General features: G+C 43.0%; 2 protein-coding genes across 4 annotated transcripts; one reads left to right on the top strand and one right to left on the bottom strand.

Moving 5' to 3' along the window:
- Positions 1-9,113: 9,113 nt before the first annotated feature.
- On the bottom strand, positions 9,114-14,920 carry creld2 (cysteine-rich with EGF-like domains 2). 2 transcript variants are annotated; one of them, XM_010887117.4, is made up of 11 exons: positions 14,518-14,920; positions 14,097-14,179; positions 13,795-13,905; positions 13,501-13,592; positions 13,231-13,407; positions 12,972-13,070; positions 12,761-12,844; positions 12,276-12,371; positions 11,654-11,791; positions 10,476-10,547; positions 9,114-9,547 (listed from the first exon to the last, which is right to left on the bottom strand). In XM_010887117.4, exons 1-11 carry the CDS (start codon positions 14,647-14,649, stop codon positions 9,489-9,491), a joined length of 1,143 nt encoding a protein of 380 aa, XP_010885419.1. In that variant the 5' UTR covers positions 14,650-14,920; the 3' UTR covers positions 9,114-9,488. The 2 variants fall into 2 exon arrangements, with proteins under 2 accessions (XP_010885419.1, XP_010885420.1); XM_010887118.4 differs by lacking the exon at positions 10,476-10,547 and having other exon boundaries at positions 14,518-14,918.
- Positions 14,921-16,136: 1,216 nt separating this feature from the next.
- alg12 (ALG12 alpha-1,6-mannosyltransferase) lies at positions 16,137-19,339 on the top strand. 2 transcript variants are annotated; one of them, XM_010887116.5, is made up of 9 exons: positions 16,137-16,344; positions 16,642-16,774; positions 16,934-17,107; positions 17,263-17,457; positions 17,674-17,777; positions 17,991-18,214; positions 18,457-18,626; positions 18,721-18,796; positions 18,896-19,339. In XM_010887116.5, the coding sequence occupies exons 1-9, from the start codon at positions 16,186-16,188 to the stop codon at positions 19,134-19,136; spliced, it is 1,476 nt and encodes a 491-aa protein (XP_010885418.1). In that variant the 5' UTR covers positions 16,137-16,185; the 3' UTR covers positions 19,137-19,339. The 2 variants fall into 2 exon arrangements, with proteins under 2 accessions (XP_010885418.1, XP_019898207.1); XM_020042648.3 differs by lacking the exon at positions 16,137-16,344 and adding an exon at positions 16,363-16,533.
- Positions 19,340-19,605: the final 266 nt, after the last annotated feature.

The raw sequence follows: 19,605 nt of genomic DNA, 5'->3' as shown, positions 1-19,605 counted from the left end.
TGCATTATCAGGGTCTACAATACCGCAAGACAGGGGCGAGAGGGTAAGCCGTCAAACACAACCTTTATCTTTCACGGCAAACAGCACCGTGCCATACAACCAACGATCCATTGGTATACTGCCGCCTTTCTGTGTAAAACAAAAAAAACAACATGACATGCAGTTAACATTTGCTTCACCCAGCACCCACTGAGATTCACTGTTTCCATTGAGACAGAGTGACTGTATGAGCCAGAGGTCCACTAAAAAACATCCCTCAGTCACTGACTATGAGAGAGGTGTTGGAATGAGTGGAAGAACAGGAGCTGGAGATACGTTTTTGGCAGCAGCACCTCAAACAAGCCAACAACCTCCCTGTGTGTTCCCATGTTGTATGACAAGAACAGCCAGGTGGAAGCATTTGGCTGAGAGGAAGGGGGTGTCTTGGGTGAGACCGCCATACATTCAGACAATGTACGGCAGTCACCTTCACTTCCAAACATTTTGTTGGACCTCAACTGCTCCTGAAATTGATCTTTATATCTTGTTCTTGAACTGGAGGCCACCCAGGTGCATGGACACGTATGTTTGCAGTGTGGGTTAGTGGATGCTCATTTGTGTGGAAAAGATGCACAGTTACATTTTTTATATATACATAGATACACATGCGTGTGTGTAAGTATCTATTACTGACTGTAAAAGAAAATGTAGTATTCTAGGTTAGGGAGGTTTGACCCCCCTGCCGTCACTGCGCTCTGTGTGTCCAAGCCAGGCGGGCTGGGGGAACAGCCCGGGGAACAGGTTCGGGCTCCGGGTGTGGAAACTAGGGCCTGGTGCAACAGAGTTCCAGTGTCTGGCCCAGAGCGAGGTGACGCCAGGCACCACAGAGAACCCGTTGTTAGCTCCACGCAGCTCTGGGAAGAGCCGGACTGCCATCCAAACGACACCCTATTCCCTGTGAAGAGCACTAGTTTAAACCAGGGCTCTCTACAGGGAATGGAGCGCCAGTTGGAACGCACCTCAGCAGAGCTGGGGGCAGAGCTTTGTGTGGCGGGAGTCTCTGCATCTGGTTCTAGTTAGGGAATCTTTCTGTAGGCCTGGGGACACACACGCACACGCACACACACACGGGCAGGCAGGAATGACGTCTCCGTGAGCAGCGTGAGCTACAGGGAAGGCACAAAGAAGATGCAGGGAGGGGAGTCAGAGACGCAGGGCCCAGTGGGGGAGGATGGGAGGGGACAACTTGAGAAGTGAAAGCCCGTCAGATTGACATGAATGGATGTGTGTGTACAGGAGATCGAAGAGATTAGCAATGAACTTGTGTTTTGCGGTGACCTGACGTTGTGTATGAGGGCTCTGTCACAGGTCAAAGCAATTCACGTGGAAGGTCACATGAGCTGGATTACCACGGCAATATGAAGCGCTGTGATTTGGACTTCTTCTCACTATTTGTCCCACACGAAACGTCTGTGTTTTTTCAAATTATTGCTCTCATCCACTCTTTGTTTTACCAAGTTTTCCCCCTGAAAATGTCCTGAAATAAAACAGCGCCGCTTTGTTACACAATGTCCTTTCTGATTCTGAATGGAACAGATCCATCTGGGCTCCAGTGCGTTGGTTCCTGTTGGCTTGAGAGGGAGAGTGTGTGTGTGTGTGTGTGTGTGTGTGTGGGTCCATGCTGTTGTGCATGTTGGCTCCCATGGGCTCGGGTGTAAGTGTGGATTTTGGTGCGTGGGCAAGTGCCGGATGGAGAATCACGGCCAAGCGAACAATCCCAAACTCCATCAGCAATTATATAAATGTCTGTGATCAAGCCATTTGCATATTACACACAGACGTCCATTCAGGCATTTCTCTGCAGATGATAAGACATCGATACAAAAGCATCACACACGTGTTCCCCAAGGTCAGATTGCAAAGAGAGTGTTGCACTTATGGTGCCTCAAAAACATGCCCAACACACAGGCCTATGCGCCAGTTACTGAGGTGTCCTCCAAGTTGTTAAATTGGCCTACTGAGATGCGTTTACAGTTTAAGAATCATTCATAATGACATGAACACAGAGCATGGACTGGGGCTGTGGAAAGAAAAAGCCCTTGTTTACCAGTCTGTGTGTGTGTCTTTGTGGGTGTGTGTGTGTGTGTGGGGGGGGGGGGGGTATTCTCCTGCTAATAGGGTCTGCGTACTCAGACATCAGGAGTAGGCCAGGGCTTGTGACGACCTGTTCAGTCTCTCCTCAGAGGATCGCAGGTTGTTACATTACAGGCCCACCTACATTGGCCGGACATAACACAGAACCATTCTTCTCAGGTAGGGAGGGGATGAAAGGAGAAAGAAGTAACAATTAAATCAGACAGGGAAAAAGTTACTATTTAAATTGCAGCAGTCACCATTAAAGGTGAAATGACTAACACTGAAGAAGAATCAAAATGTTTTCCAAGTTAGTGGGTTCGTTTTGTAGGCTACAACATTCTGTTCGGACTCGGGATATAGTGTAGTAGAACACATTGTACTAGAGGTAAAACCAGTTTCTTTTTAACCAGCTGGGAAGCTACATTTGTGATGGAATAATCTTTATAGCTATTCGGCCATATCATAGCTTGGTTTGCCAAGAAAGAACAACTACTTCTATTTCTCGGCCCCTTGCTTTGCCAAGGTTTGCAACAATCATGCAAGTATGCTGCCACACTATTTCAATAAACAGAACATTATTGAATTTCACCAAAGTTCCTCCTCTGGACAGTCGCTCTACAGCCTGCAACTATAGTTTGACAATTGGGGAGATTATTTTGTATAATAGCCAAAAACGTGAAAGAAAAATACTGTCATGAATGGGCAGAAAGGAGCACTAGATTGTTTTTATACGTATCTTGTGGAGTCTTCATTCAGAAATATAAGCCAGAGACTACACCATTTTGATCAAATTGTTCACAGAGAGAGCAATGTGAAGCAGACAGTTGGCAGGCAGTTTGCAGAAGCTTCTAGATCAATAGTGCCAATGAGTAAAGTTTTGAGAAATCTGGATTCAAAGTCAGGTTTACTTATTTACTATAAGCCTAGTGGACATAAGGAGAGAGGCGGAGAGGGGTAAAGATTACCCTTGTAGAGAGGTCAGACCGGGCAGTCTCAGAGACAGGACCTGGCCGAAATGTCTGCATAGATGCTAGGCAAGGAGAACAGGACACTCACTTTCCACAGGATCAGAAACATTGTTCTAAAGGTCCGTTTTGGATTATCTCTACTGGTTTCAGTTCATTGAGGTGCAGGGTGAGTTGATTTTAAAAACTGTGCTTGGAGGCAAATTCTACCTGGAGTGTTCTGAGAGGGAAGCTCCCTCCTAGGTTACGTAAGAGCAGCTGTATCCATGGCTGGTAAGCAGGGCCATAAACCAAAGTGTTAGGTCCTGAGGCATTAAGCTCCAGCAAAAAAAAAAAAAAAAAGATCTTCTGACAGTCTGACAAGCAAACTGTCTACAGCTGGTCTGGCTTTAAATTGTTAATATTGCCAGATGTCAGTGACACTGATTCAACTCAAAGGGCTGTGTTGTTTGTGTCCCAACAAGTTCGCCCCCTAGTGGACAACAGGCACGTGAAAAGGGTTGACGCCAGCAGCAATACCTTTTCTTCCGTCTATCAGTCGGATCTCTCTCAGTGTCATTTACGCCGGGCGCATGGTTGGGAGCAACATATCACAGATAGAGAGAGTAAGCACGCTACCCTGATAAGCAGCAGGTTGATTTGTGTAGGTGGAATGGGTCTGTCTGACTGCAGGGGCCATATGTTGCTAATTTGAGCCACTCATTGCCGCTTTGTAATGCAGAATTCTATTGTAAAATATTCCAGAATAATCTACTTGAATAAGGGTTGCAGGCATGAATGGCGAGAAACATGAATGCGTGAGAGCGACTACGTAGTAGAGGCGGAACAGCTCGTCACGATCCACCCCCAGAGGACGGCTCATATATTATGTCCCAAACTGCTGACCTGTTAGAAGGCAGCCAGCTGACCCAGCAGGGCCATCCCTACCCTCTTCTCCCTCCCTGGCAGCGCCGATGGGACTGCAGTCATCATTTTCTCCTCTCATGCCCCCACCCCAACATTTTAATGCACGCGTAAGAAGACGTTTACGAACCCCCCCCCCCCTCCCGGAAAAAAAGAAACAAACAACGTGACCAATAACTACATCCCTTTCAATACCAACGAGCCAACCAGGGGCAGGTGTGTTGTACATTGTCCCAGCGGTATGAGAAGTAGCCGGGAGTACTCAAGGGAGGGTGGTCACATGACGTGGAGGGAGTGGAATATATCCACTGTCAACAGAACATAAACCTACATCAAGTACAGGCTCACAGAATTCCATCACAGCGAGGTTTGTCTGGAATGACAGCAGTTTTATTCGGTGGTGGGCATTTCAATCTCCATGTCTATTTTAGAATGGTAAACCGTTGACAGTTAAGTAACATCTGATAGCAGGTCAAGGGGGTCTAGTTGACTACTCCGCACATGATATTCTCCCAAGACAAAGGGAATCTCACTCCGGTCAAGCGTCTAGATAAAACAGAACCAGATGATATTGATATTGGTCTGGAAATGAAAGAGACCGGATAACCCAACCCAAATGGCACCCTATTCCTTATCTAGTGCACTATTTACAGCTTAAGTCACGCACTACATAGGATATAGGCTTTTATGTGGGACACAAACACATGGTCTGGATCACTACAAAGCCGGTTTTAATGAGCGGCATTTAGCTTGCTACCTGCTATGAAACTGTTGTGGCTACGACGTCCTTTCATGTGGTTGCCAGGGTTATTACAGACAGACTTTTTCATGAGAGTCAAGACAAATTTCCTTTCTTATACAGCCTCAGCAAGGCAGAGGAAGACAAAAGGTATAAACAGGGTTTGATAGAACGTTGGCAGCCGATAGGTCATAACATGACAATTCCAATGAGTCAAATGTCATGATTCAGTGGCTCAGTGTGCCGGTGACTCAATGTTATGACTGACTTTACACTTGAAGGTCGGTGCCTCCTACTCACCAGTACATCAAGTATCATTTCGTTCCAATGTATAAAACCGAATGCCCGTCTGAAGAAAACGCTTCAGGCATTCTGTACAAATGTCTGAAAGAGTCTGAAGGTGAATGTAACTCTTCAAACATCCCCTTTTCCCTCCTGCCTGCTGGGCCAGACAGATTATGTTATCACATAACATCCTTGTTCCTGCTCCTCCTTGTTTGTTTACATCCTCCATCATCACAAACATCGCCTAGACAGGACGGCAACGCCGCTGAAACGCTGGAGCCATGGCATCTTTCCCCTCCTCTCGGACCAACCAGTGCAGGCCATGTTGACTGACCGCAGTGAACGGCGCCTCAGCTCACGTCCAGAGGTGGAAACCAGGAAAAGCCTTCCAGAAAGATCTAACTCAAACCCCTTTCATTATTGGTGTGTGTGTGTGTGTGTGTGTGTGTGTGTGTGTGTGTGTGTGTGTGTGTGTGTCAAACATACAGGCAAGTCCGGCCGCCCTTGCCACGCAACAGCAATTCCTCAGCAGGTTCGGCAGAGTTTGAGACATTTCCCGGATGCACATCTCTCCCAGATGTTTTGCTTGTCATCACACTGTTCACTCAACCTGAAAGTATTTGGAAGTACTGTGACCAGGATATGAACTTTGCTTTGATTAAACAAATGCACTGCAAGCCAGTGACTTCGACTAATGAGCCACTTGGAAGCTTCCCAGTTGTAACCTTACACCTAAAACCTATGCTGGAAATAGCTTCTCCTCATGACAACCAGCTACATTTCCCACAAGGTCAAAATGTCCTTGCTTTACTTTCCTTGCAAGGATTTCTTATCCCCACTAGGACAGCTTACCCTGCAGGCGTGTATACACACACACACACACACACACACACACACACAAGTTTGTACAGCTACACTCATGGGGACCAGAAAATAGAAATTGCATGCTCCCTTGCCCTAAACTTAACCCTACACCTAACCCTAATCTAACCCAAACCTCAATAAAGTAACATTTATGCCTAAACTTTACCTAGATGTAATGCCTAACCTTAACCCTAAACTTAACCAACAACACCTGGACCTTAAAGAAACCCCAATTCTAACTATAAAATCAATTGTAAGTTTGACCCTAAACCGTAAATTGACTTTTGCCTCACAGGGACCGGCAAAAGGTCCCAATGAGGTCAATTTTTTTCCTGGTTTTACTATACTCATTGGGACATTTGGTCAGTCACACACACACACACACACACACACACACACACACACACACACACACACACACACACACACACACACACACACACACTCGAATTTCCCAGCAAGCAGCTTCTCCCCACTGCTTGAGGCAGCACGAAGCCCCAAGCAGTACTCAGACCCAGGGACCATCCCAAGTGCATAACTGAGGGAGTGGGGGACCATTTGGAGCACATCAAGGTATCGACAGGCCTTGGCCGGTAAACACTCCGCAACTGTGTCGGCAGGGCTTCAGATTTGTCCAGCTTCATAGGCAGATGGTGGTTTCAGAGTCCGGCTGTGCGTGGGAAAAGCAGGACGCCCGCTACAGAGGAGTACGGAGCAGAGGAGTACGGAGCAGAGGAGTACGGAGCAGAGGAGTACGGAGCAGAGGAGTACGGAGCAGAGGAGTACAGAGCAGAGGAGTACAGAGCAGAGGAGTACAGAGCAGAGGAGTACAGAGCAGAGGAGTACAGAGCAGAGGAGTACAGAGCAGAGGAGTACAGAGCAGAGGAGTACAGAGCAGAGGAGTACAGAGCAGAGGAGTACAGAGCAGAGGAGTACAGAGCAGAGGAGTACAGAGCAGAGGAGTACAGAGCAGAGGAGTACAGAGCAGAGGATTGAGCCACATCACACGCTGCAGCCCGTGCAAAAGCACAGGACACAACTGCTTCACTGCTCCAGCAGGGGGCGGAGGGGGCAAGGGCAGAAGACTATGCCTGGGAGAAGGGAAGAGTCATCTGGACCACACTAGCCCTACTTCCTAACTCAGCGTTCCCACAATGCCCAACCAGCTGCTATGCAATTTCATAAGGGGAGACTGCACAACAGACACAAGTAAATATATAAATGGGTGACACCTGGGTATCTTGAAATAATTTCAACAAGCTACATTTAAAGCAACCCCGTCTCACATCACAACTCGGGATGTCCTTCGGTTCTTCTTGTCCTCATGGTTACCCTGAGTCCACCCGGATCATGTGGCCCACAGCTGGGGCTTTACTGGCATCAAAACCACTACAAAGTGGTGGAAGAGAGCCCAGTAACCACAAACCACATTCTGCGGACTTCTGACACCATCTGACAGTTCTAACAGGGATTTACTCCACAAGAGAGTTGGCAACAAAAAAAACAAGTCTGAAAGGAATTGGTACTTGTTCTATTTAAGTGTCCTGGTCTGGGAAAGTGAGCTGGAAAAACGACCCTGTCAACCTACAGGACCTTTTGTTGTTTCTAAGCTTGAGAGAAATATTCTAAATGAGCCAAGTTGAAGGACTACTCATGGCATCACTAATTCTCCACAGCAACCTGTTGTAAAAACACATACTTTCATCACTGACCGACTGCAATGTACTGTTGAGCCAGTGGTGTTTTGAAAGAGGAGCTTCCTTTACTGTTTCCAAGAACTATTAAGACATCAAAAAAATACTACTACTACTCCCCAATGACCAATCCATACAAAGGTAGATGGCATGTGTTATTTCCGCCATGTGTAAATAGTGTCCTTAAGTAATGGGCTAGTGAAGCATTTTCTCTTATTTTTTGGGCTCTAGTCATAGAAATTTGGTATTTGATATAGGGGGGGGGGGGGGGGGGTGTTGCCATGTCTAAATGGTGAAACCAATATGTACACATACCTTTAAGCTAAAAGCTTGCAATTTATCATTTAACATTGGAGTAATTAATTGCTTTCAAATCTGAGTTCTCAGTAAGTCCTCCCCTGTCCCAAAACTTCTGGAGGGCACTGTATATAAATGTGGCTTACAACAGTTTAAATAGTACGGTGGTCTAAATTGCTTGCTACTTTAGTTTTACCAGTAAGCATACTATTTACATAATTTCCTCTCTATGGGCATAATTGGCATGTATACGTTAGTCTAATCACTATCATCAACATAATTGTTTCACCTCTGCGTTCCATCTTGGCCTCGTGTGGAATGTTACACAACTGCTATTATAACCTGAGGACAGCAAAATAATGGAAGTTCACTGTGCTTGCTAAAAAAAAAAGAAATCACCCTCAACCAACCAATGAGGCACTGTGACAACTGTATGTCAACATTCCAGTGTAGTTCAAACTGGTTGTCGCCCAGCAACAGTTGTCAACAACCATTGAACCCCCCACAACCAGCAGCCCAATAAGTCTGACCCCTCCCCCTTTGCCTTTCGGTTAGCCTGCCTGCAATTAAAACATTAGCAGGGACGTCGTGTCCCAAGACTGACTTATAGTGTTGCGTTGGTGATGCCAAACAAAACCAAAACCACCATACACACAAGGATGGTGACCGGGAAAAAGCATTGAGGTTTCTTGTAACCTCAGATCGCACTTTTGGCCCGCACTGCTTTCATGAGAAGAAAACACTGGTACGGCATCACAGACAAGAGATGAGATGACATGGGGGGGGGGGGGGGCGGGATGTTGAGCATGTGTCTTCAGTGGAAAAGACCAGTCAGGGCAGGTTTCAACTGGCTCCTCAAACAGCTCTGAAGCTGCAAAGACATAACAACTTACATCATCGCCCAGGAACCCAGCGGTAGCCTATTCAGAGAGGGCACACATGAGAAAGCAGGTCATTGAGATATGCTGCCTTTGATCAGTAGCAGACAATGGTTGAAATGGGATTCTGGATCAGGATCAATCTTTGAAATGGTCTAACCCATCTATTTCACGTCAGACAAAACAAAAACAGGGTTTCTTTCTGCCCATTCATCCGACTCACAGCTGATTATAAATGTATTCTGTGTGGTCAGAGCGCCCCTCTGAGTTCACATTAGAGAACTACAACAACAGTATTTCAAATTAGCGCAGCCATGGGGTGGTCTTATGCACTGCTTTTCCACAAAGCTCCATAAATCAGACTGAACCCATAGTCCGTTACATTTTCCAACTTTATTTGAATTTACATTTGAATTACCTTCCAAATCCTGCATTTAAAAACCAGACAACTGTTGACAAAACATTGGATTAGACATAGCTGCAGAAGAAAATGACAAGAAGCAATTTCCTTAGGGTTTGAAGCGTTCTTTTCTCAGCCATTCTGTTGGCTGTCCCTCCATGGTCCACAGGTATAAAAGTCTCTACTTGGGTAAAGTATGAATGTTGAGTGCAGATTAAGTGCCAGCGTTGTTCCAATACTTTTAAAGGAGTGGCCTCAAGATATCCTGATGCTGTGAGCTGTAGAGATGTACTCGCACGGGAGACAATTTACTCCAAAAGCTCTCCCCAGTTTGGTCATTTCCTGAGTTCAAAGGTCATCATGCTCTTCTGGCCGTGTTCCTGTTTTAACCTCTTTCTCATTTAATTCTACAATAGAGAAAATAAAAATAAAAAAGCATTTGAAATAACAACTGTCCACCTCAGGTAGTCCCAACAACACATTCACTTATCAATTTTTTATTTGATTGTGCAATTGGGTGATTCCGCAAGTTCAATCTGAGCATTGAAAAATAAAATGTTGAGGGGGTACCTGGGACGGGCAATGAAACGTGACATATCTTAAGAACTGTTACTGCATAATGTGCATCTTGCATGGGATCCCTGTAAAAAGCAATTTTCTTCAAGCTTTTGGGCATTTGGGATATCCATACCATTGGTTGTGAATGTTATGGACAGTAATGCATTATATCTTAGCATCAGAGGTTTGTGCGTACAGTACATTATTTTATTTTTTTTAATGTCTTTGTTCTGCAAATTGTTTACACTTACAGAAAAGTTATTTTAAATCTTAAACATTTGGTAATTTACATGTGGTCTTGAAAACAATGAGAAATCTGATGTGGTAGTACGGTATTTAGATCAAAAGATTAGAAGGGTTCAATCATCTGAATACAGATTATAATTTTATTTTTAAACAAAAGTCAGTTTAGATTCAAATGTATAGGTTTGTCGGATACTGTATGTATAATGAAGAAAATGTGATTAGACAAAATGACAGAATGTTGGTCCAGGCTGATAGTACTCAGGCTAATAAATTATGCAATTCTAAAATGCAAAACTTCAAATAACATTAAGATAATTTTGATGAACTAATCTGCAGTATATTAATGCCTATTTTAAACTGGCCAATGAGCCTCGCTGAAGAAACAATGGACAATTTCAGCAGATGTTCAGCTGAGCCTTTTCTATCAATTACAAAATTCTGATTTTGCATGCAAATCTAACTCTGGAATCACCCATGTGTATATGCTGCTAAAGGTTAAGACATTAAAGTTGTTCTAATTCCAGCACATACTTGCTTGATCATGACCTGATGTCAAATACCGCATCAACCAAGAGAACCAAGAGTCATCTGATAGAACTGCACCTGCAGTATTTCATAGAGAGAAGTATACCATTACTGTAGTAGCTAGTAGCAGCTACAGTGTAACTTGAAGAGATACTGCAAGATTCTGCTTTTATACTTACCCAGAGTCTAATGAACTTGTGGATACTATTTTTAGATCTCTATGTGTAGTATGAAGAAAGCTAAAGGCAGCCATACACGTATAGTGTTTGCTTCAGACTTAACTGCCAGAATCTCCCAGTAACCTGTTTACCTGCTTAGATATTTGATTTTGATATAATGGAAATCATGCTTGCTGTTGGTAGGGTTGATTATACAAGAAACACTTTCAAGGGGTAACGGGACAATATAATTCAGTTATTCTACTTAACCTGTGTAAAGGTTGTATGCAAAGCTGTCCAATTATGGTGTCATTGAGCACACAGTGCAATTAAGATAGTTACAATATAGAATTACACACACGCACGAATGTAAAGGAAAACCTGTGAAATTGGCACAAACTTGTTCATTTCAAAAAGAAAAAACATTTTCTTATTAGCTGGGAAGACAGTTTGAAATGCCTGTTTGACAATTCTTATAGGATATAATTATTAACCAACTTGAAGCCACTGAAAATTGTGTGCGCGCAGGGTGCTCAGTTACTACTTTTAGACATTAGCCTTTCAGACATGTAGTCCTTAGGCAAAATCTGCTATCTAAAATGACTTACAGAATCTTTTTGAAATAGGGCTTTGCAGTACTGATTTAAAACGGGTTAGGATTACTTCCGCACCCCACTTGTGGGGAATGTCACCTTGAGAATATATGAAACATTGGGACACAGAATAAGGAAGTAGAAAGAATCTTGATTCTTATGATTCAGTAACATTACAAAACAATTAAATATTGATTCCTATGCACAGCATTGTAAGACTATAAACCATCCACTCATTGTTGGAGCTGTTATAAGGTGATATTTCCCTGCTTTCAAGTAGACCTGGCTATTGGCTACTCTACTGGTGACATTATGCTAAGCTAGCGGTATGCCAACTTCAACTTACTTCGAATTCATTAGTGTTGTGATCACACGTAAATTGCTCTTTAAAATGAGTAAATGATCTCATCCAGATTTATGTATTGCAGATTACCTGACTCTGGTAGTTTGACACAGACTCCCTCCTGTTCCTTGTAGCCGCTGCCACAGATACAGGCATAGCTCCCTTTGTTGTTCACACACTCCTGGTTCTCCTCAGGGCACAGATCAGGCTGCTCACACTCATTCACATCTTAAAACAAATACACAACAGTTGACAAGGTGTTTTTAGGCTGCCAAAGTAAAAAGCGTGTCAAAATCTATTCAACAACAACCATGCAACAACCAGTTCATATAAACCATATATGACACAAGTACAATTAAAGTATGTACCTAACTGCACAGATCTAGTGTTAGCATGAAAATAAATTAAGGGACAGCATTGCACGGCTGTGGATTTTCTATTTTCTTATCCCGCATTTTAGTCCAGACTATGGACAAACCTCTACTCTGGATGAGTTATTCTACATCCAAGACTGCTGCCTCTCTATTACTGACCAACCAGGTAAACAGGCTGGAAAAACGATGCCGGCTAACTCTGAGACGCAAGGAAGGATACAATAACGCACACGTGACAAAAGGAAGGTATGGAGGAGGAAGAAACAAGCAAGGAAAGAGAGATAGAGGGACTGAAGGGAAATGAGAGGCTATTAGGTCAGTATTCCAGCAGGTCCTACCTGTACAGGTGCCCTCGGTGTCCTGGTACCCAGTAGCACAGCTCAGGCACTGATCAGGCCCGGCCCCAGTACAACTGGAACACACCTTGTCACACGCTGCCAGAAAGGACGACAACGCCAAGGTCAAAATGTGGAAAAACCTTCATTATATGTTCTTATTGTGAGTCCCAAACACATCACGGTATCGATTCAACGACATACGGAGGTAAATAGGTCAGAAGTGTAACATGCTTTAGAATGTGTATCATGTAAAGAATAGATTTATTGCTTGTTTTTTGGTTGCTGTTTGTATTCGGGAGGACATTGTAGTGTGCATTAGCTGCTCAAGTGGACATGGACAACAGGGCAGATTTAAAACTAGAATAGTTCTTTATCAAGTAGCCAGACATTATATAAAGTTTATCACAGAGGGGTGTCCGGTAGAGCGCGGGGTAGTGGGGGATTCTCAGCCAGGAAAAACACTGCAGACCATACATTTTACGTACCTTCACAAGAGAATGAGCCATCCGTGTTCAGACAGTACTCATCCTCTTTGCAGGGGGATGGGTCTTTAGAACACTCGTTCACATCTAAGTTCACAAAACAAGAAGCAACAGGGACAGCAAGTTGGACCTTGAACTCATCAAAGGGACAAACAATCCCTCATGGAAAGGAACAGTAAGTACGCCATGGGTAAGAATCAATTGGCTCTCTCACCAAGACACTTCCCCTCAACATCCTCCTCCCAGCCGCTCTTGCACTCCTCACAGTCCTCGTTCGTTAAGCCAGTGCATGTCTTGCACGAGACATGGCACTCTGTGGTAGGAGACCGAGTGGTTAACGTAGCCGAAGACTCATGCTCTTCGTTCTAACAATATACCCTGGGCGCCACATGCTACCCAGGTAAAGACCATGGCCAATTTGGAATTGGTTATCTTGTTTGACCTGCTGACAGTTATAGCGAGAAATACTGGACCTGAGCAAAGCGAAAATGTGTCATTCCGAAGTTCGTTGAAGTAGCCGTCAATGCAGTCTAGGCAAAACTCTCCCTTGTAACCATGGTCACAGCTGCACCTGCCGTCACCCCCTCGGGTTCCATCGCCGTCACACATTCCGTTGCCATGGCAAGGCTTCTCGGAACCCCCAACACAGGCTGTCAGGATGAGCAAGGGACACCTGATTCTCCTACATCAACGTCTTGTTAGTATGACTTACCTAATGTGGTTTAGAAAGAGACTGTCTTTACCATTGCAATCGGGGCCAAAGGTTCCCTTTGGACAGCACACCTCGATGGTATCAATGCAGAACCACTTATACAGATCAGGATGCTTTGTTTGCCTGGTTTGGAAGAGACAAGTCAGAGAAGTTCAGAGATCCCACAAAACGGACAAGAAAAAGACAAGAGTGCTACAATATTTTGTCAGTAGGCTATGACCCAGGTGAAGAACAGATCTTGAGTAAATACATTGTAATTGGTTTTGTGCGAGTACAGTGAGAACCATCCTGCCCACTACTTCTAGCCGAATTGCCAGAGCATCACCTCTTGAACCACCAGGTCTCAAAGTGGTCCTCGTGCTCCTCTACCATGTGGTTACAGTCAAAGCTGCTGCTTTCACACAGATTCTCCAGAATCTCAACGAGGCGGATCTCACTGAGGAAAGGGGGAGAAGGAGAGAGAAGCAACTTATATTGTGTCACTGGGTTAACAGACAAAATGTGGTCTGGGTCTGCATGGCAAATGTGTTTAGCAACCACTGATATGGGCAAAAAAAATAATATTGTTAACAGCAATACTCCATCATTATGGGAAATTATATATGACAAATGGTATAGGAACCTTACCTTGTTTCATATTTGGAAAGTGCCCTCTCCTCCCAAGCCGTGTTTCCCCCACCAAAGTTCTGCTTTCTCGTTCTGTCAAATTCCTGTGGAACAGCCGGGTGACGATGAAGACTAGCTGACCAGACACATTATGGCAGTCAGTTGATCAATCGTGAAAACAGACTACAGTATCGGGACAATCTGTTGGCTAACGAATCCAACATTAGCTCCAATTGGTCAAATTGACTCAGTAGCGCATCATGCGAAGATGCTGCTCCGTGATATTATATCACGTACATTCCCTTAGGATCAGAAGTGTAGGGTTTAGCTTCATAAATGCATCATCAACGATTAGAGTAACAGCATAATTAATTGCCCACGGGTCAATAAGTCAACTGCAGCATGAATAACATACACTCAGTCTACAACATTTCAAACTTACCTTACTGAAGTTATCAGTTATCTTTTTGCATGTGTTACATGAATTTTTTAAGTCTTTTGCATAGGTGCATTGTGAAAGTAAAATAAAAGTTAAGCAACAAAACAGCCACAATAACCGCCCGAATGATAGCATTTTAGTTAACGTAAACGTTAGCTGGATAGCAAGTGAATGACATGAAGTTTCATATCATAGTATACACCTTAGCCACTTGTCAGTAAGTTCGCTATCCTACAAAACGTGCCGAACAGTAGTCTAGACACATCCACACAGATACAACAATTCATTCGAATTTAGGTACTGTTATCAATGCAAAGCATATGAAAGTCATATTCACATGCCGGTTGAAAGAAAAAAATTCGTAACAAAAAAGGTTTCCGCATCAGACACTTCATATGATTGTGGCTTGTCGTGATTTGCCGATTTGCACATCAGTCACATTGCAGACCAATTATATGCCGCCACGCGCGGGACAACAGTCTTTTCTCTAGCCACGTGGGAAAACCTGGGAGTTCTATTAACGCACCCGGCATGCCCCTATCTAGGGAGTTATATTTATCTAGCCCGGGATAAACCAATCTATAGCAGTCATGACATTGGACAAAAGCGGAGTGGACTGCCTTTCTCACATTTAACAGTAGGCCAATCAGCGCATCTCTTTCATGTTGTCCATAAGACAAAAAGTTACTGTTTGCATCCAACCGCGATTTGGTTTCTGCATTTAACCCAACATCTCAGAATTATTGATGGAGAAATTGCAATTAAGAGTTAGGGTTAACGGTCCAGCTCAGGGACTGCACAACTGTTTTATTTACTTGCCTTCAAAAATATGATATCTAGCAACGCTTTGTCTACTTGGGTGTTCTAACCGTATAGGCCACCTGCATAGCATTTTTTTTTAATCTGATGTATGCATTTTCAACGTGTTTTGACTGTAAAAGACAACATATTTTCACAGTGACTGACTGATCTACAAATAACAATGAATTGGTATTAATGATGAAATATGATGTTGATCTGTTCGTCAGCAGTTTGCCTGGACTTTTGATCTTCTCAAACGCTGCCAACTTGTCGATATATGCAGTTCCGACATGACATAATGTACCATTCCTACATACTAACCATATAATATTATATAAATCTGTCAATTGATGACACAGTCGATGACGTAGGCAAACATTGGATGGTTTATGAAACGCCTGAGGAGGGGAACGAAATATTTTACTGTGTCTATGGAAGATCATTAATTTATCTGACCCACGCACCCGTTCGGAATTGTAAGCGTGTGTTTAATTTAAACCTGTAAGTGTCCCATAGATAGGATACAGAAAGCAAACTACACAACACATTTCTTATTTTCAGGTTGCTGCTCGAGAATGCTAAGAGAATAACGATGGTATAAAGGTCAGGGATAACGAAACAAAAATAATATTAATCGTAGTAAATGAATACATATTAATACATATTGTATGTAATTATATAAGAAACCTTTCCAATGACAACTGATTATATATTCTGCCTATTTCCCTCCCTGATAATGTGACGGGCCATACGGGTTTGCTCACTGACGATCTGGTACAACCCGGTACAACCCGCTCAGTTAAACGGAACTCCCTCTCCTAATCAAATCTACGGGTTTGTGCGCATGCGAACCCTTTATGGTGTGCTGTCATGGCGGAGAAGAGGGCTGAGTCGGGGCAACCCCTTTTGTTTTTACTAATTTCAGTGACTCTACTGCATTTGTTTATTTGTCCTTTTACAAAAGTAGAGGAGAGTTTCAACTTACAGGCAGTGCATGACATTCTTTATCACAGACTTGATTTTGAAAAGGTAAGAATTTGAGCTATGTTACACATCTTGTCATCCAGCTAAAAGACTGCTAGCTAGCAACAAAAAGTTTCACCTGGCCAAAGAAGTTATAAACAAAAGCCAGAACTGGAATCTGTATTTTTATAATGGGTTCACGTCTGACGAACAGTATCCGTCAATTACATTGCCCATTAGCCAGCAGTGGAAACGGTATGTCAAGCATATACTGTATATAAATAATACAGCACAATATAGCTAGCTATAATGCCAGAACTCTATTGCTGAATCTGTTGACAGTTATCTTTTCCACTGCCTCAGTATGACCACCATGAATTCCCTGGTGTGGTGCCACGAACATTCCTTGGACCTTTGTTTCTATCTGTGGTCTCCTCTCCAATGGTCTATCTGTTGTCACTACTGGAGGCTTCGAAATTCTTCACACAGCTGATGGGTAAATGTTGCTTTTATATTATCTTGATAAACAACATTGCATCTGGACTACTTCTTTGTGTACATTGTGCGATGTAAACTACATCATGCACACCTTGTGAGGAATGTTGCTAATCAATCCACTTAATAAAATGAATTAATGTGTACCTGTTCTGTTCAGTCCGAAGTTGCCTTGGAGTGTGTGTCATGCTAGCTCTATGGTCCATGCAGAGGGAGATTCGGAGACAGTTCGGGTCAACTGTGGCAGGACTGTTCTGTCTCACCTGTGCCTCACAATTCCATCTAATGTTCTACAGCACAAGACCTCTCCCCAACGTATTTGCATTGCCTATAGGTACGAGTACATGCTTGTAGCAGAAGACAACTACCTTGGAGTCATACACTTTTTCCAACACGTAGACAAGCCACATCAAGGCTCCAATCAGTTAGTCAGACTTCCACCATTGTAGCAAATAATACTGATTATTTCTTTTTTTTTTTGCTCCTCAGTCCTGTTGGCATTTGCTGCTTGGATGGGTCAGAGGTACAGGTCCTTTGTTTGCCTTTCTGCTGTAGTCATTATTGTGTTCAGGTCAGAACTTTGTCTTTATATGGGTCTCATGTTGCTCATGTCAGTACTGAGCAGGAGGCTGGAGATCCGACAGCTGCTTTTTTACGCCATTCCTGCTGGAGCTCTGTCACTAGGTGAGCCATAAGATGTTAATCCACATTTTAACCATTTTGCTGTCATTGTGCGTTCCCATTATAAATTATAATCTGCAACATAGTAGTAAAACGAGTCTGGTGTGTTGTGCTGCATGGAACAAAATCATACATATCCTGTAGTTCTTAAGGACTAGAAATGTTATTTGTGTATTTGATCTTTAGATAAACTTTTAATGTGTACTCTGTCTCTTTCAGCATTAACTATAGGCATTGACTCATTCTTCTGGAATAAGCTGCTTTGGCCCGAAGGCCAGGTACTGTGGTACAACACCATCTTGAACAAGAGCTCCAACTGGGGAATATCCTTCACAACACTAAATGCCTGTTGTAAAAGCAACAACAATGCCTAGATTAGTCAACAAATTAAATAATGCAGTGCGGCTTTACAGGCCTGCTTGATCAATTCAAAGTAGGCATATAATAATTTTTGTTAGTATTATGATAGTAATTTTCCATGACTCTGAAAACCAACACCAACCTGCTATCTTTCCTTGACTTCAACCCCCCATTAAACCTCCCCCTTTCTGTGGTATTTCTATTCTGCTCTGCCTCGTGCGCTAGGCAGCACAATATTGTTTGTCCCCCTAGGCCTACTGGACCGACGGTCACAAGCCTTACTGCTCCCTACTGTAGGATTTATTCTTCTGTACTCCTTCCTGCCCCATAAGGAGCTGCGCTTTATCCTCTACACCTTCCCTGTGTTGAATATAGTTGCTGCACGGGGCTGCTCATTCATGTAAGCATAGAGGCTGTCATTCATTTCTCATGGACAGATTCCGTGTAGCAAATGTTGGTGGTATATTTCTAAATTTGAAAACAGATTAGGCTATTAAAGTGTTTCAGAAACATATTTGAAACGTTTTGGCTATATGTTGGATTCACAGGTTGATTGTAACATTTTGTTTTCTGGGTCATATTAACTTTAGGAGTAGAATAAACAACATCATAATTTTAACCTTTCATTATTTTGACCTACAGTCTGAACAACTACCACAAATCTTGGATGTATAAACTTGGCTCCGTGATCGTGGTTTGCCAGTTATTGACAAATTGTGCCTACTCCAGCATATCTCTGTATGTGTCCCATCACAACTACCCTGGAGGAAGGGGGATACAGGAACTACACAAACTAGTACCATCTACATCAGGTAAATGAATTACACAATTGTAATGAGTGATATAAATGTCACAGTTTGAGCCACTTGCCTATAAATCTGCATTTAATAAATACTTTTTTCTTAGATGTCTCTGTTCATATTGATGTATTGGCTGCCCAAACTGGAGTGTCACGATTTTTAGAACTGAACAGAAACTGGAGGTTGGTTTCACATGGTATCCTTTTCCCAGAATATTACGGTTTCTGGCCTTCTGAAGAAACATTATGGATTCATCTAATGCGTTCTTCTTTTACTGTTAGATATGACAAGAGTGAACATGTTGGCCCTGGTCACCCGGATATGAAGACATACTCCCATGTTTTGATGGAGGCTAATAGCACCCAGGTAGCACTACTCAAAGCCTCCCACAAGCCTTTGGCCTTCATCCAAGGTTACAGCAACATGGCACTGAATGCCTTTCAGTTTCCTTTCTTAAGTATAAAGCTGGAAAACAAACTGGTGTTGCTAGAAAAAGTCACTGACCGCAAGCATCCCAGTTGAGCAAAGGACTGTTATTTGAGTATTTTCTTTCAATGACCAAAATGTAAATAACTGAGTTGCTGTGTTTATTGAGTGTTGTGTTATTTTTAATGTTGTGATATGTTGGTGCATTGAAGCCAGGTAATGTCAAGATACATTGATAGTATCACCTGTTTTTATGTCAATGCCACACTGTACGTACAATTATTAAAAATTTTACTATACCAGTTTAAAGTCTCCATTCACATGCTAATCAATTGTGTGGCTACTGTTTATTTGCTTCAACTGAGTAACCCATGATAATGCACTTAACCTCAAATTCTCCTTTAAACTAGTTTACAGTCTTAAATTTCCTTCAAATAGAGTGAAAAAGTGGTCATATATTCCCAGTGCAATAATTGCCATCCAACAGTTTTTGGTTTATCTGAAATAAATGTACCTAAATCATGATGTTACAACTCCATTTAATGGGTTGTGTGTGTGTGTGTGT

This window comes from Esox lucius, chromosome 23 (genome assembly GCF_011004845.1).
Source record: "Esox lucius isolate fEsoLuc1 chromosome 23, fEsoLuc1.pri, whole genome shotgun sequence".
Classification (NCBI taxonomy): domain Eukaryota; kingdom Metazoa; phylum Chordata; class Actinopteri; order Esociformes; family Esocidae; genus Esox; species Esox lucius.
Note: the sequence above shows the minus strand (reverse complement) of the source record. Positions and strands in the feature narration are given on the sequence as shown.